Source organism: Trichomycterus rosablanca, chromosome 20 (assembly GCF_030014385.1).
Source record: "Trichomycterus rosablanca isolate fTriRos1 chromosome 20, fTriRos1.hap1, whole genome shotgun sequence".
NCBI classification, from domain to species: domain Eukaryota; kingdom Metazoa; phylum Chordata; class Actinopteri; order Siluriformes; family Trichomycteridae; genus Trichomycterus; species Trichomycterus rosablanca.
Window position 1 is genome coordinate 25,973,588 of NC_086007.1, and position 18,529 is coordinate 25,992,116.

The 18,529-nt window shown below is 43.2% G+C and overlaps 1 protein-coding gene across 2 annotated transcripts in view; it reads left to right on the forward strand.

The window, feature by feature from the left end:
- The first annotated feature begins 252 nt into the window (after positions 1–252).
- Positions 253–18,529, forward strand: part of gria4a (glutamate receptor, ionotropic, AMPA 4a) — a 64,824-nt gene continuing 46,547 nt past the window's right edge. For both annotated transcript variants that reach the window (XM_063017143.1, XM_063017144.1), the window contains exons 1-6: positions 253–331; positions 2,805–2,963; positions 11,468–11,707; positions 15,403–15,587; positions 17,423–17,476; positions 17,625–17,783. In XM_063017143.1, the coding sequence (XP_062873213.1) occupies positions 253–331; positions 2,805–2,963; positions 11,468–11,707; positions 15,403–15,587; positions 17,423–17,476; positions 17,625–17,783 (876 nt within the window). The remainder of the gene's footprint in view (positions 332–2,804; positions 2,964–11,467; positions 11,708–15,402; positions 15,588–17,422; positions 17,477–17,624; positions 17,784–18,529) is intronic.

Below are 18,529 nucleotides of genomic sequence, written 5' to 3' on the forward strand. Positions count from 1 at the left end.
CTCTTTCTCCTCAGTGCTCGCGTCTCGGTGGATGTGGATAGCACGGGCGCACGTTTTCCAGCCATGCTTCGTTAAAACTCTCTTCTCCTTCATCTCTTCGTCCTGCTCTGCGTTTCTTTCTTTCTTTTTTTCTCTTACAAATAATTGTTTGATTTCTTCAGACCTCTCTTCCTCCTCTTCCTCCTCTTCCTCCTCTTCCTCCTCTTCCTCCTCCTCCATGTGACGGTATTTTCTTAAGTGAATTGATTCAGGATGCAGATGATCATATCGGCACTTCTCTTGGGGCTGTGGGGGGCCGTCGAGGGGGCTTTTCCGAGCAGCGTGCAGATTGGTGAGTGAAACACACACACACACACACACACACACACGTGTTGTTTTTAACTGATTGATATTCACGTGAATGTTGGTACGCGTGTTTCCCTGATTCATTCAGAAACTGCAGCGTTCGTCTGGCTGCTTTTTCTCTCTCTCTCATCCGTCTCGCCTCCTCTTCATCATTCTCTTCATCTTTTTGGATTCGACTTGGCTTGTAACTCAGTCGACTGTATTCATTCTCACACTCGTTCACATACTCGGTCAGGTTTAGCAGGCAGAAGTTTCTCCACTAGGGGAAGCTGTTTACATACAGTCAAAAGTTTAAATACACGACAGTAAATTCAGCTACAGTTTTTTTTCTTTCTGTGCCGGAATGATTGGAACAGGAACTTTCTGTCTTATGTATTATTATTATTATTACTATTATTTTATTATTATTATTATTATTATTATTATTATTATTATTATAAATATTATTCTTATTAATATTTTTATTATTATTATTATTATTACTAATGTTATTATTATTAATATTACTATTATTATTATTATTACTATTATTATTATTACTATTTTTATTATATTATTATTACTATTATTATTATTAATATTATTATTATTACTATTGTTATTATTATTATTATTATTACTATTATTATTATTAATATTATTATTATTATTACTATTATTATTATTATTATTATTATTATTAATATTACTATTATTATTATTATTAATATTATTATTGTTACATTTCCTTTCATATTATTATTTATAGTGGCTTTTCTTACCTGCTGCAACACGAATGTAATTTATCGCTGTTTAATGTTCTACAATGTCGCTTAAGTTTGTAGCATAACATCCTAATTGTTGTCATTATTACCTACAGTTGCTCTTCTGGACTTCTCTGTGTACATATAAATAGGGTCTAGATGGGCTAAACCCATTAGACCGAGTCGTACATTGAGCCATTTCTATTTTTAGGGAATTTCAGTTAGGATGGGTTAGATGCAGTCCATTGGGGTGATCAGCATCAACAGGTCTAACATAGAAGAGTCATTGTCCACAGTCAGCCAGGCTTTACATCTGCATGACCTGCATGAAAATTGTCACATTAAAACACGACTGATGTTTGTTGCTAATCAAATATACAATTAAAAAACCTTTTGGAGAGAAGTTTATCGGTAAAACCAAGGCTGTAATAACAATACATAGTGCCCCCCACCACGATATTTAGATATGCTCAACCCCCCCCCCCCCCCATATACAGATGTAACATTTGTACTCACTAGCTTTAAGTAATGTTACAATCCATCAGTGATTATCTCAGTTGTTGATGTGGCAGGAACCCCCCTACCCAATCTTTGGGTGAAACAAAGAGTTATTTTGGTCAAAAGACATTGCATTCCCACCTAACAACGCTGTACCTACTGTGAAACATGGTGTTGGGAGTATTCTTCCCTGAGTCCCTGTTTTGGATCATCATTGCATTGTGATTGGCTCGCGCTCAGCAGGTGGACGAAGAAACAACTGACCGTATTTAGTGTCGGTTGCTGTGTGCATTAGGACCGGACACTTTCCTTGGTGAACTTGCATTCACCATCATGAATTTATGCCTGTCCGGTCAAAAGAGTGTTTGTAAGGTCAGACTGAGACCTTCTGTCCCAACCTTTGCGGGACAGTGGTGGCCTAGTGGGTGGAACTTTGGACTGTCAATCAAATGGTTGAGTTTAAATCCCAGCTCTACCATGCTGCCACTGTTGGTCCCTTGAGCAAGGTTTTTAACCCTCTCTGCTCCCAGGAGCGCCGTACAATGGCTGACCCTGCGCTCCGACCCCAGCTTCCACGTTTGTATAGTATGTATATATGACAAATAAAGGCATTCTATTCAAAGGTTTTATTGGGGTTTCGTTCAGGAATTTTCACGTCTTCTGCATCAAACTCATCAAACCATGTCTATATGGAGCACAGTCCTGCTGGAACAGGAAGGGAAAGGCCTTCCCCAAACTGTTTTCAAGCATTTTATTTAAAAGCCCATAATTGATTATAGAGAATTGGTTTTGGTAATGGGTGTGGCTAAAATACCTGAACTCAGTAATTAGAATAAGTGCCCGGATACTCTTTGCCGTGTATACTATATAAACTAAACTATATGCTTTAATTTGCCGTTGTGCCACCGCTGGACTCTTGGCATCTTGCTAGATCTGCAGCTTCATGATTCATTGATTTCAGCATCCCGCTCTCTCTCTCTCGCTCTCTCTCTCTCTCCTCGCTCGTCCGCCTCTAGTTCCTCTATAGGGACACGCCGGCGGAGCATGAGCAATAAAAATTAACAGACTGAATACGGTCCAGCTGATCCACCCGCGCACGCGTCCGTCCTGCACCGGGGTTCAGCCTGACAGATCCGCAGATCTGAGCCGACTGTGTGTAATGACCCGCTGTGATACTGACAGATCTGTGTGTGTGTGTGTGTGTGTGTGTGTGTTCAGGAGGTTTGTTCATCAGGAACACAGATCAGGAATACACAGCCTTCCGACTGGCCGTCTTCCTCCACAACACCAGCCCCAATGTGACCGAAGCGCCGTTCAACCTCGTGCCGCACGTGGACAACATCGAGAGCGCCAACAGCTTCGCCGTCACCAACGCATGTGAGTGACAGTCACCAATCATCTCCTCTCTCAGCTCGGGAGTGGGTTATAACTAAGGCCCTACTATAGTCACGGACCTCGTTTTCAAAAAATCACAAATTTCACCGATTTATAAAGAAAAGAGCCACATTTTACAGCAGACCCCTTCCCCCCAAGGGTTTCCCCACTGATTTGCTGTATGATTGCTAGAACCACCTCACAGTGCAAATTAACCAGTAAACGTGAGGCACTTGAACGCAACACGGATAAAAAAAACGTTAAATTGCTAAACACAAACCCTAAATTTGGAATTTCACGGCAAAATCTGTATTACATGGAAAACGGCTTGCGTTTCATGGTTGGTGAATTAGGTAGGGCTTTAGTAATAAGAAAATAAAGACGTTGTGCTTTTAAAAGCTCTGCTAAAGAGGACATAAAGAGGTGTGGCACAGATATGATGTTTCAAAACATGTGGTTCGAATATGTGTGGGCAGCTGTAGAACCCTACAATCATTAGCTTGGTGCTAGAAGATGCCACACCAGTGATGTTAACAAAAGTCAGAATTATTCATTATGAGCAGTTTGTCTTTATATTTATGTGGGTGCATCTGGTCAAGGGGTTACCACAAGATGTTAAAGTTTCCTCCCACCTCCCCAAAAACAAAATGTGTAAGTGTGTGTTGTTGTGAGATGGATTAGAGCCCTGTTTGCGTTGCTGTCGCTCCTGAAGTTGAAGAACGGCTGAATGAAGATGATGGATGTGTTTTGTAAAAATGATAAATGGTTCTAAAAGCTGGAGAAGGCGGTGATTTATAAATATTAGAGCCCAGTTTATAAACATGTCAGGGATGTGATTATAAATGGTCTGTACGCTTGAGGTCTTAATGTTTACATACATGTAAGGTAACGCACCTCATGGTGTTGTGGGATTTTAATCATTTATGCAACTGTTTATTTTCTTTAACTCAACAATTGAACACATTTCTCCTTTTCTACCACAGGATTTAAAGGTAAATCAGTCAGAATATGTATACGTATATATATATATATATATATATATATATATAACAAAAGAAAGATAAAAAGAGAGAGACAGGGTAGGTACTCTAGTTTCCCCACTACATCTTAAATACATGCAGAAGGTGAATTGGCAGAGTTGGATACCATTCTAAAATTCAGTGAAAAAAAGAGAAACCTGAGAGACGTTCACTTGATGTGATGGTGTAGAGAAAGAACCGATTAAACTGGCCTAGAATGACCTTCAGTCTGCACAAAAGATGGAAAACTACACACACACACACACACACACATACACACATACACACACACACCGTGACTGCTGGTCACTTCATGAACTTGCTGCTCATGAGCCCAGTCTGGCTGCACCCTTCTAAAAAAAAGAACATTAAATAGAGGCGCTTTGCAAAGGAATGAAAACAGTAATCCCACAACCACCTGAACCTGGTCTGCTTTAAATCTGAGTGACATTGTGGAAAATCACACCGAGGGTTTAAAAAGCTCCTGTTCCTGCTCCTGCATTCACTTCGTCCCTCTGTCGGTTTTTTGAGCAGAATCTTTTTCATTTGTGAGGCAGCCTGTGAGCTCACGGCAAAGTCGACTGCAGATGTGATGAGCGTGGTTTGTATCTGTGGTAGACGAGTGAGGAAAGGAAGCTGGACAGTGTGTGGACGGTGTGTTTTAAACTAGTGCACATGTTTCTGTGGGTTCAGCTCATTACTGTTGGTGTAAATATGTATTATTTATTTAGGGAAGACAGATTTCCAACACCCACGTCTTCCTTTTGAAATAAACTGCAGTGTTTACTTGGTCGCAGAATTGTTTGTAGCAACACGTTTTCTTGAATTTATTAGTCATTTTTTATGTTAATTTGAAGGGATTTTAACTTCACTATTCTTGACAAAACTTAAACAAACAGCTGGTTTTCAGGTCTGAACTGCTGGTTATAATGGAATCCAGGCTGGTCCATCTTTACTTTTAGCCATCTGTGTGTGAATCTGTCTGTCTGTCTGTCTGTCTGTCTGTCTGTCTGTCTGTCTGTCTGTCTGTCTGTCTGTCTGTCTGTCTATCTATCTATCTATCTATCTATCTATCTATCTATCTATCTATCTATCTATCTATGTGTCTGTCTGTCTGTCTGTCTGTCTGTATATCTAGCTGTATATCTGTCTATCTGTTTGTCTAGTTCCATTTCTGACTCACTGTATATAAATGTATGTGTGTGTGTGTGTGTGTGTGTTTGTATATGTGTGTATGTGTGTGTGTGTGTAAGAGAGAGAGAGAGAGAGAGAGAGAGACAGGGTAGGTACTCTAGTTTCCCCTCTACATCTTAAATACATGCAGAAGGTGGATTGGCAGAGTTGGATTTGTGTATTCCTGTCCTATGCTCAGTGTTTACAAACACCAACAGGACCAGAAGAAACTGAAAAAAGGAATAAAATGAAAAAGTGTCCAGAATTCAGTAAAAAACTACAGGAGTAGAAAAGAGAGAAACCTGAAACCCGAGAGTCGTTCACATGGAGGATGTAGAGAGAGACACAGCGAGAGGAGAAAAACCGATTACACTGGCCTAGAATGACCTTCAGTCTGCACAAAAGATGGCAAACTACACACGCACACACACACACACACACACATACACTTCAGCTTTGTTCTTTTCTCTTCCCTCTGACTTAAAAAAGAAACAAACAGAAAAATATTTACTTTTTATGATAAATAATAGAGTCGGGGGATAAAATCAAGGCTTGGTGTTTCAGCACTATGGACAGCAAACACACTCTCAAATGATTCATTCAATTACATATGATTCCTCATCCATTTACAAATGATTCCTTATTCATTTACAAATGATTCCTTATTCATTTACATATGATTTGTCATCCATTTACATATGATTCTTTGTTCAATTACAAATGCTTCCTTATCCACTTACAAATGATTCCATATCCATTTACAAATGATTCCTTGCCCATTTACAGATGATTCCTTGTTCAATTACAAATCATCATCATCATCATCTGTTCCGCTCATTCATTCAGGGTCGTGGTGGCAACAGTGCAAGCAAAGAGTCCCGGGCATCATCTCTCTCCCCTGCCACTTCTACCAGCTCCTCTGGTGGGATCCCCAGGCGTTCCCATGCCAGCTGGGAGACGTGATCCCTCCAGCAGGTCCTGGGTCGACCCCGGGGCCTCCTCCCAGTTGGCCGTGCCTGGTATACCTCCAAAGGGAGGCGTTCAGGAGGCATGCTTATCAGATGCTCGAACCACTTCAACAGATTACAAATGATTCCTTGTTCAATTACAAATGATTCCTTGTTTAATTACAAATGACTCCTTACAGAGTTATTACTGCAGTCTAGACCACATGTCCAAATCGTTCGGTGGTCGGTGGTGGGGGGTGGGGGGTGGGGGGTGGAGTAGTTCACCGAGCACTGCGTTGGATTGCTGCCCTGTCCAGGGTTTTTTGCCTTGTGCCAAGGAAACCAGACCAGGATAAATCAAAATACAATTTGATTTGTTCTGTTTGTGAGCAGTTTTACATTAAATATTAGCAGCAGCAGTATAACTATGAGGAGCTCTGCACTTCTTCTTTGTAAATTTTAACCTGTCCGTGCCTTTCAAAAAACAAGCTGTGTGAAAACTTTCTGGTATAGAGGCTGCTTGTGTGTAATGACAAAAATTTCTCAAGTCATACAGAAGAAAATGTGGTTTTCTGAAGTATAAAAACACTCCAGGATTTATTTTATTTCACAAAGCGAACCTGCCCGAGGTTCAAATGCAGAATGATCAATAAGAGACATTTCGGGAGGGTCTGTGTTCCTATAGCTGAGCTCCAGCCTACAGTACATGTATCATGAACTTATAATCAATACAGTCGCCCTCCAGTAACGTTACTGTACACACACTTCTGATAAATGATCTAAACAGTTGCTTTAATGTTTCCTCCTGATGTTTCTGTACTGATTAATGTTACATTTTTATTTTCCCCCGTATTTTCCTCCAAATTTAGTCATATCCAATTACCCTCTACTGCTGCTGCCCTTCAGTCCTGACCACGGAGAGTCATGAACTAACACAAGCCACCTCTGATACATGTGCAGTAGCCGACCGCTTCTTTTCACTCAAACCAGACGGGTTCATATGGAGATCCGTATCGCGTACAGAGTAGTGCACTGATCTCCATTATCCCCAGTCTCTGTGCAGGTGCTGTATTCTTTTCCCTATTTGCTGTATATTTACTCCGACTAACTTTCCAAACTGTGATCAGCAGAAAACACTGAGCTGTTGTTTGCGTGAACATTCTCGAATCGTTTATTCGGATGTTACAGCAATTTAACTCTCTACATACAGTACCCACACCGGGCGGCATGGTGCCTCGGTGGGTAGCACTGTCATCTCACAGCAAGAAGGTCCTGGGTTCGATCCCCAGGTGGGGCGGTCTGAGTCCTTTTTGTGTGGAGTTTGCATGTTCTCCCCGTGTCTGTGTGGGTTTCCTCCCTCCCACAGTCCAAAAACATGCAGTCAGGTTAACTGGAGACACTGAATTGCCCTATAAGTGAATGAGTGTGTGTGTGTGTGTATGTGTGTCTGCCTTGCAATGGACTGGCGCCCCGTCCAGGGTGTTGCTGTGTGCCTTGCGCCCACTGAAAAGCTGGGATAGACTCCAGCTCCTACACGCGACCCTGATTGGATAAGTGGTTAAGAAAGTGAGTGAGTGAGTTCCCACACCTACCAGACATCGCCCCATGACGGGAGAGCATGCGTTTTTCTACCTGCCATCTAGAGACGGCGAACTGCCAGCAGAGGTCATAACTGCAGCAGTTATGAGGACTCATTGAGCCAATCACTGTCCATTTAGGTACCCTGACCTGCCAGTAACAGTGCTGAGATTTGACCTGGTGCGCTGGTGCTTAATACAAACTTGATTGATACGTTATTCTCATAGCTGCTTAATTGCCAGGTAATACCTGGTTAAATATACATGCACAGTAGTGTGTGTGTGTGTGTGTGTGTGTGTGTTCAGGGTTTCCTAGCGACACATAATGAGCACTTTGCCTGAACAGAAATAGTCTGCTGATTCATTTGACCAAGAAACACACACACACACACACACACACACGCATGATGTTTTGTAAAAGTGTGTGTACTTGATTGATTTATTTTTTTCCACTTAACCTTTGACCAGTGTGACCCTTGTGTGTGTGTGTGTGATCTTACCATCTGTTTATTTCAAAATACTAATTAAAACGCTCGTCTTACTCATCCTTAAACACCTTAAACTCGTCCAAAAGTATTCGGACACCTGACCATGAGCTTGTTGGACGTCCCATTTCAAAAACCTCTGTGTGATCTTTTCAGCTAGAATGACAGCCGCTCTTCTGTCTGTGGGAATTTGTGCCCATTCACTGCTGAAACTAACATGGACAAGTCTGGTCTATTGGACCTCCAGTGGGATGCACAGAGCCATGACCTCAACCCAAATAAACAGTTTAGGGATGAATTGGAATGTCCACTATGTACTTTATTCTGCTTTATCCTCGATTTGGATCCTGTTTCCTTGTATAAACACTGAGCACAAGGCAGGAATTCCCTGAACAGGGTGCCCATCCATCGCTGAACGATGAACCGACCTTCAAAATCTAAATAAATACTTTCTTTTATTTCCACCACCTGCTCTTGTTTTGTTAATAGTGGCTTCAAACTGAGACACCAGAAGCTGTGAGGTTATTTTTGCCCTGAAGAGTTTGGACTGTAACACCCCCTCGTTTCTGAGGACGGTTTTAGGAACTTCTGGACTGGTTAATTATTGGTGCACCGTGTTAATAAAATGTGCTTATTAACCGGGGGGGGGGGGGGGGGGGGGGGTTATTGGTGTAATTAAGTTCTTAAGCACAATGTCAGAAATCCTGGAGACACAGAGTCCGTTTCCAGATTAAAGATCCTGTTATGGAGGTAAATAAACAGACCCTTAGATGGACACTATATAGTCAGTATGTCCAAATATGTGGACACTTAAGCATGTGCTTGTTTTTCTCATTAAAATCATAGGCATTGAACTTCAAGAGTTCCAACAAGAAAGACTCTTTGCAGCATTAACAGTCTCCTCTCGTTATGTGGCTGCTTCAGATGTGGCCGAGAGTCTAACATTCCTGTCGTTAAGCTGTTATAAGCAGATAAAAAACAACAGTTAGCACAGAATGGAGGATCCAAAGTCCAACACCCAATGTGATGTGACTAGAGCAGTATAAAGGGAGGCCCACAGTTCTGCTTCTTGTTCTTCAGCTATTCCACCAACCCACGATCGTGCCAGTGAATTCTTCCAATCCAGTCCACTGTAATCTTCACAGTCGTCTACACAGCCCAGGCAGGGATGTTAGTTTAGAAAGCCTGGCACATAGTGGACATTCCAATTCATCCCTAAACTGTTTATTTGTGTTGATGTCATGACTCTGTGCATCCCACTGGAGGTTCAACAAACCGTGTCTTTGTGGTTCTTGCTTCGAGCACTGGTGCAGAGTCATGCTGAAGCATAAAGCGTCCTTCCCCAAACTGTTTCCTCAAAGCGTTTTCTTACTTGTTAACGATTAAAGCCTGTAATCATCCGCAAACTCAGTTTCAGGATCTTTATTCCTTCTGTACAGAGTCGTTTCTAATTCAGGCCGTAGTTACAAGGCATAGTTGCCATGGTGGTTTGGATGTTATGGATTGCGAGGAGCAAAACACACACACACACACACACACACATAAATGTAGCCTTATCTCTGTCTGATCAGGATTTCCCCCCAGGTACGTTAGTAGAGGAGGACTGTGATAAAAGATCTTCTCTCTCCAGTGGCCTTCAGCAGTGTGTGTGTGCATGTGTGTGTGTGTGTGTGTGTGTGTGTATGTGTATGACCACACCCGACTATAATGTTATACTTTAACCCTAAAATTGGGTTAAAATACACCATATGGCCAAAAGAAGTATATTGTCTAAGCAATAGAGGGTTAAAGCATAATATAATATATTGATCCTGAGCTTATCGGACTATTTTTGTGTGGGTTCGGACAGAAGATGGATTAGTTGATTTCCTAATGGAAGGTCCAGCCCTGGCCGGTCCTGCGGCTGTAATTAGCGACTTGTGTAGCTTGTGGCTTTGGGTTCCACTGATAGAAGGAAATGACGGAATTATTGAGGTTTATCATGTTGATGGAGGTCAGATTGGAGCTGAGATCCGACCGTGATGTCATTTCACACCAGACAAAAATGTTTTAAAAGTGAGACTTTTAGTGAGAAGCCGAGCGAATAGTATCACACACACACACACACGGTACGCAGTGTTAGGAAGGTTTTAGCACCTTGGCTCCCTGCAGCAGAAGCAGATTTAACACCGTTGGCTCAGAACACAGAGAAACAGAAACTGGTTGATCTTTGCTAAAAGTGCTAAGCTGCTTCTGTCCATTTCAGGTCAGATTTAGAGACATTCTGTGTTAAAAACGTTCTCCATCTTCACTGAGATCTTAAGTTCTTGAGTTCAAGTCCCAGGATGTGTTATCTACCTCGTCTGGCGTCCAGACAGGCACAGTTGTCTCTATCTGAAGAAGGTCGATGGGGTTTAATTGGCGCTGTACAATTGAGCTCATATCGTGACGTACGCTGTAGCTGCGGTTGTGTCCTGAAGGGGGCGCTTGATAGGCCCAGTTCTCCTACTGGGAGTAAACGGTGGAAATGCACCACTTTGTACAATAAAACAGCCCTTGAACTGAGTCTTTTCCTGTAATGAATAGACAAACTAGTGAAACATGGAAGCGTCTGTGTTAAAAATGTTTCTCCACCTCCGCTGAGATCTTAAGTTCTTGAGTTCAGATCCCAGGTGGTGTTATCTACCTCGTCTAGGGTCCAAACAGGCACACTTGCCTCCGCCGGAGGAAGGTTGATGTTTATATTGGCGCTGTCTGATTAGGCGTCTGAACTTGTGATGGGTTGTAAGTTTATATCGTGGCACACGCTGTTCGACTCTCCGTGAGACTCCAACACTGGCAGGTAAAAAAGGAGCTGGTGGTTGCTCTTGTTTTTAAATTATCTTAAGTTTTTGAGTTCAAGTCCCAGGATGTGTTATCTACCTTGTCTAGGGTCCAAACAGGCACAGTTGGCTCTACCTGAGGAAGGTCGATGGGGTTTCATTGCCGCTGTACAATTGAGTTCATATCGTGGCGTACACTGTTCGACTCTCTGTGAGACTCAAACATTGATAGTAAAAAAGTAGCTGCCGGTTGCACTTGTCCTGAAGGGGGCGCTTGATAGGTTGGGAGTAAAATGGGGGGAATCGCACCCCTTTTATGGCTGAAAGCACAGTTGCCATGTACTGTACAAGAATTCAAAAAAGTGGGAAACAATTTGGCCCCGTGTCTGCCAGGGTTTCCTCCAGGTACTCTGTTTTCCCATGCTGCTCTAAACTGTGTCCTTAAAGATGAATGAGTGAGTACACACCCTGACCTCTGACCTCACGCCTCTCTCTCCTCCTGCAGTTTGCTCTCAGTACTCGCGGGGTGTGTTCGCCATATTCGGAGTGTACGACAAGCGTTCGGTCCACACGCTCTCGTCGTTCTGCGCTTCCCTGCACATCTCCCTCATCTCGCCCAGCTTCCCGGCCGAGGGCGACACTCAGTTCCTCATCCAGCTCCGCCCGTCCGTCCGGGGGGCGCTGCTCAGTGTCATCGACCACTACGAGTGGAACCACTTCGTCTTCCTGTACGACACGGACAGAGGTGCCACACACACACACACACACTCACACACACTTACACTCACACACACACACACACACACAAACACACACACTCACAAACACACACAGACACAAACACACATACACACAAACCAAAGTCTCTTACAGCTTACAGTACTGTGTGAGGATACAGTCTGAGCAATTGAGGGTTAAGGGCCTTGCTCAAGGGCCCAACAGCAACAACCTGGCAGTGGTGGGGCTTAAACCAGCAACCTTCTGATAACTAGTCCAATACCTTAACCACTAGGCTACATCGGCTTTCCAACACACACACACACACACACACACACACACATATAGAATCATACACACACACACACACAAACACTCATACAGACTCACACACACACACACACACACACATATAGAATCATACACACACACACTCATACAGAATCACACACACACACACACTCATACAGAATCACACACACACACTCATACAGAATCACACACACACTCATACAGACTCACACACACACACTCATACAGAATCACACACACACTCATACAGACTCACACACACACACAGACTCACACACACACAGACTCCAACACACACTCATACAGACTCACACACACACACAGACTCACACACACAGACTCACACACACACAGACTCCAACACACACTCATATAGACTTACACACACACTCATACAGACACACACACTCAGACACACACTCAGACACACACACACATAAACATACAGAACACTTCCAGGAGAACTGAACACAGCGCTAATACGACTGTGTTTCATGAATCCTCCGGTGTTGGATCAGGGGTTTAGTAAAACTGTGGACACAGGCGCATTACGTTTCAATTTCAGCCTCGTTTGAAGCTACATTTTGATGTGACATTTACAGATGTGAAGTAAATCTTGTAAGAGCGACAGTGCTGGTTGTTCTCGCCAGATTACCTTCACACGAAGCGAATGCTCTTCTCTCTCTCTCTCTCTCTCTCTCTCTCTCTCTCTCTCTCTCTCTCTCTCTCTCTCTCTCTCTCTCTCATTCTTTCTTTTTTTCTCTCTTCATATTCTCTCGTCTCTTATCACCTCCTCTTTTCACCTTCTTCCCCTCCCTGTTTTTATCGATCCGCGCATCATTTCCACCATCTTTCCTCCATCCTTTTACTTTTTCTCTCTCTCAGTGTCGCTCTAATCGAGACCAGGAGGGCTGCAGTGACCTCGGTGCAACCTTGCACATTTCCTGTATCCATTTTCACTCCAGTGCGCTCTTCTAAAAACCCGCTACCACCTCCTACACGCCCGATTCTTCAGCCTTCACATCCTCTCTACACCCAAATCTACTCCAAACACACCCAGGATCCTCCAAATTCTCCATCACACTCCAGCAGCATCCACCACTGATCATGTCTCTATCTGAAAGAACAATCAAGTGTATCACAGACAGGAGGAGGAGGAGGAGGGACGCCGTGATGCTTCTCTAAACAAATGCAGATTGGATCGTTTCTGTCTGAAGTCTCTGTTTGCTAATGAGGCATCTGGTGGTTTTATGAAGGCAGGATTCAAACCCCCCACACGCCACACTCACCCTGGTCATGTTCAGTCTTCTAGCCCTCTCACCAATACCCACCACACTCTTCTATACCCACTTCTACACCCATTCTGTACCCCCATATTCTTACTGTGCCCTCATACCCTGCTGTTCTCACATCCACACCATCCCTAACCTCTTTACTCTTTCCCAATAACCTTCTACACTCTTAACAATTAAATTACACCCCATAGTCACCCTATACAATCCTCTACAGTCTCCGAACTTCCCCGCACCGTTAACATTCCTCCCACAGTCTCAAGACATTTCGATATTTCCTCCAAACCTCACACTTACCTCCAGACTCTTCCAAATACTTCCCATCTCCCATTACTTCCACAACATGTATCCTAAACACCCCCTCTTCACCATCTCTCCACACCCTCTTCTTTATTAATATGTCCTTTATAACCAGTTTATAACCAGTTTGTTTAGTTAAACTTTACCTAAACCCCACTACTCTTCTAGATCCTCCACATTCTTACCATAGGTTCTCCTCCACCTACCCTTCATGGTGTGTGTGGATGAGTCTGTGTGTGTGTGTGTGTGTGTGTGTGTGTGTGTGTGTGTAGAGGAGTTTGTCTCAAGTCTGTGTTAAAGTGCTAAAGGAGAAGCTGATCCTCATGAAGTGTGTGTGTGAGTGTCTGTCTCTGTGTGTGTGTGTGTGTGTGTGTGTGTGTATGTGTGTGTGTGTGTGAGTGTCTGTCTCTATGTGTGTGTGTCTCTATGTGTGTGTGTAGAGGAGTTCCTCTCGAGTCTGTGTTTGCTAAAGGAGAATCTGAGCATGTTATGAAGTGTGTAAGTGTGTGTGTGTGTGTGGGTGTGTGTATGTGTGTGTGTGTGTGTGAGTGTCTGTCTCTATGTGTGTGTGTCTCTATGTGTGTGTGTAGAGGAGTTCCTCTCTTGAGTCTGTGTTTGCTAAAGGAGAATCTGAGCATGTTATGAAGTGTGTAAGTGTGTGTGTGTGTGTGTGTGTGTGTGTGTGTGTGTGTGTCTGTCTCTATGTGTGTGTCTCTATGTGTGTGTGTAAAAGAGTTCCTCTCTTATTAAGTTATCTTAAGAAATGTGTATGTGTGTGTGTCTGTCTGTCTGTCTGTCTCTATGCGTGTTTGTTTGTGTATCTGTAAGTGTGTGTGTAGAAGAGTTCCTGTTTTGGGTCTGTGTTTGCTAAAGAAGAACCTGATGAGCTGATGAAGTGTGTGTGTGTGTGTGTGTGTGTGTGTTTGTTTGTTTGTTTATTAGGATTTTAACGTCATGTTTTACACTGTGGTTACATTCATGACAGGAACGGTAGTTATTCATTACACAAGGTTCATCAGTTCACAAGTCCATATCAAGCACAGTCATGGACAATTTAGTATCTTCAATTCACCTCACTTGCATGTCTTTGGACTGTGGGAGGAAACCGGAGCACCCGGAGTAAACCCACGCAGACACAGGGAGAACATGCAAACTCCACACAGAAAGGACCCGGACCGCCCCACCTGGGGTTCGAACCCAGGACCTTCTTGCTGTGAGGCGACAGTGCTACCCACTAAGCCACCGTGCCGCCCTGTGTGTGTGTGTGTGTGTGTGTGTGTGTGTGTGTGTGTGTGTGTGTGTGTGTGTGTGTGTGTGTGTGTGTGTGTCTATGTGTGTTTGTTTGTGTCTGTAAGTGTGTGTGTAGAGGAGATCCTCTCTTGAGTCTGTGTTTGCTAAAGGAGAATCTGAGCATCTTATACAGTGTGTGTGTGTGTGTGTGTGTGTGTGTGTGTGTACTGTGTATCTTTCTGGCTGTATTACTTTTTGTGAAATCACTACAGGAAATGAATGTTTGGAAGGTGTTTGAACCAGAGAAGTCATGTTAATTTAGAAAGAGCACATAATATAGATTGGGTAATCAACTAATGGTGCACACACACACACACGCACACACACACAAGGGCATGGTATCTTGATGGACAGATTTCTCAAGCTGCGAAACAACGAGACAATTTAGTGGCCATCTGCTGTTTCTGGCCTTCATACCACCCACCTACACACACACACACACAGAACTGTCAAACACCAATTCATCATTCTTTACTAATAATAATTACAAGCATGTGTAATGTGTGTGTGTGTGTGTGTGTGTGTTCAGGGTACAGCATCCTGCAGGCCGTGATGGAGAGAGCCGGTCAGAACGGGTGGCAGGTCAGTGCGATCTGTGTGGAGAACTTTGGTGACACGGCCTATCGGCGCCTCCTGGAGGATCTGGATCGCCGGAACGAGAAGAAGTTCGTCATTGATCTAGAAGCAGATCGACTCCAGAACTTTCTAGAGCAGGTAAAGTACAGGGGGTCGTCACCTGTATGAGACAATTTAAAAGAACTGTTTTTGTAATCGTTATTATTCTGTGACTAAATAATTGGAGGACAGACTGGTGTCCAGAAAGACTCGTGACTTTGACTCGTCCGGTGACGTTTGTGTGTTAGTTGAATTCTGCTCATTACACTGAGCCACAAGCACTGAGAAGATTTTTAAATCTCTGTAAACAATCTGCAACAGAATCTGGGGGGTGAGTGGGGGGTGGGTCACGCACCAACATTGAGAAGCCCCTATACCTGCAGGATTAACAAATTAATCCCATTTACAGGACGCTTAACCAAGGAAGAACAACATTGGTTCTAAAAAAGGAGGCCAAAATAAAAAATTAAACAAAAAATTATTAAAAGAAGCCACAGAATGTGCACAGCCCACGACGGAGACACTGGACAGAAAAGCAACAGAGTAAGAATAAACAATGGTTGTAACTAACATAATAACACAAGAATAATCTGCAGTCTGTGACAAACAAGTTCTCAGAAAAAGAGGAAAGAGAAGAAACTCAGAAACTGTCTTATGGATCCTAATGTGAAGAGTGTTCAGGGAAAAAACTGTCTGGAGACGACTCGTCCATCCAGGTCGAATCAATCGTGATGGCCAAAAAATGCCACAACACAAGCTGAGTTCCCAGAACGAAAGACGTAAAGCTGGACCGGCTCGAACCCTGAAGCAGTTTGCCATAAGAGGAGCCAGCAAGTGTGTGTGTGTGTGTGTGTGTGTGTGTGTGTGTGTGTTTGTGTGTGTGTGTAGTTAGTGTAGGAGTTTGTCTCTGTCTGTGTTTGCTAAAGTGCTAAAGGAGAATCTGATCCTCATCTTATAAAGTGTGTGTGTGAGTGTGTGTCTCTATGTGTGTGTGTGTGTGTGTAGAGGAGTTCCTCTCTTGAGTGTGTGTTTGCTAAAAGAGAATCTGAGCATCTTATGAAGTGTGTGTGTGTGTGTGTGTGTGTGTGTCTGTGTGTGTGTCTGTGTGTGTAGAGAACTTTGTGTTTGCTAAAGTGCTAAAAGAGAATCTGATCTTCATCTTATAAAGTGTGTATGTGAGAGAGTGAGTGTGTGTATGTGTGTGTATGTGTGTGTGTGTGTGTGTGTGTGTGTGTGTGTGTGTGTGTGTGTGTGTTAATCTGTGTGTCTGTAAGTGTATGTGTAGAAGAAAAAGAAAGCAAATTAAGATTTTTGGTTATAGGACCTTAAGGGCATGGCTGATGGGCATGATACTGTAAATCCTTCCACCTGCTGATCTCCAGAGCAGGTTGTTACAGACTTAAAAAGACAGATCATAGATTTTCAAGTCAAGTACATGGAACAGTGGTCTCTTTGCCAAGGTCAAGAAGAAAACTTTACTTGTTACTTTGCCGTTACTTTATATTAAAAGAAAAACTGTGTGGAATAAAGAACCACTATATTAATTATAGTAAAAGTAAAAAATCAATCAGCCGGATGATGACACAGAAAACATTTCACGTCTAACTCAGTCTAAAAAACGGCTTTTTAAAGTCCTGACCTTGATCTTATTGAGACTGTGTGGGCTGTAAAATAAACAACGAGAAAAATCATCAAAATCTTAGAACTGGATCTAAAACAATATTAGTAGATCAGAAGGACGCTATATGACTTAAAGAATGTGAACATCTGACCATGAACTTGGGACATTCATCCATTTAAAAACGAATGGTATGCCCAAGGAATGTCCACAAACGTTTACCCTTGTGGTGCATCTAGTGCAGTAGGTGTGTTTTAATACCTGGATCAGATGAAGTGGAATTTGATGGTTCTTGACTCTGTTTTTACTCCTGCAGGCCGTGAGTGTGGGGAAGCACGTGAAAGGTTATCACTACATCATCGGCAACCTGGTAAGTGTCTCATTTAATAAAAAATAATATTAATTTTATTTCTTCGCTGTCTTGTATGTTTGGGTTGGTCAGTGTGTCACAGAGGCCGGTAGCTTCTGATTGTTGTTTTGATGTTGTTGTTGCTGACCGGTCCGCCTCTGTCTCGCAGGGATTTAAGGATGTGACTCTGGAGCGGTTCATGCATGGTGGAGCCAACGTTACTGGTTTCCAGTTGGTGGATTTTAGTAAACCGATGGTGATCAAGCTGATGCAGCGCTGGAACAAGCTGGATCAGAGAGAATACCCGGGAACTGAGACCCCACCCAAGGTACACGTGTCCACCAACAGGGGCGCATGTGAAGACATTTTAATTAGTGTTAAACAATCCAGAAGACACCAACTGATCCAGTTCATTCATTCACTGTCTGTTTTACTGCTGCTTTACCCTATTAAGGCAGGAAACACCCTGGAGAGGTCATTAGTCCATCACAGGGCAAACACACACACACACACACACACACACACACACACACACACGCCTAGGGGGACTATTAACCTGACTGGCTGTCTTTGGTCTGTGGGAGGAAACCAGAGATCCCGGAGGAACCCCTTTACAGACATGAGGAGAAAATACACAGAGAGGATCCGGACCTTTTCTCTGTGTTTGCATGTTCTCCCTGTGTAAAAGTACAAAGACACGTTCATTTGGGTTAACTGGAGATTTTAAAGTTCCTCTATGTGTGTGTGTGTGTGCTGTGATGGACTGGCGACCTGTCCGGTGTGTCTCCTGCCTTTCGTCCAGTAAATTGGACCCACCGTGACCCTGACCAGGGTAAAGTGGTGGTAAAAAGTTCCTAGTCAGATTGAGCTTGTGCTAGTGATTTCAGCTTGTGTTGCAGGCATTAGTTTCAGAATGAACAAATATAGGGCAGTTGTAGCCTAGTGGTTAGGGTACTGGACTAGTAATCAGAGGGTCGCTTGTTCAAGCCCAGCACTGCCAGGTTGCTGCTGTTGGGCCCCTAAGCAAGGCTCTTAACCCTCAATTGCTCAGACTGTATACTGTAAGTCACTTTA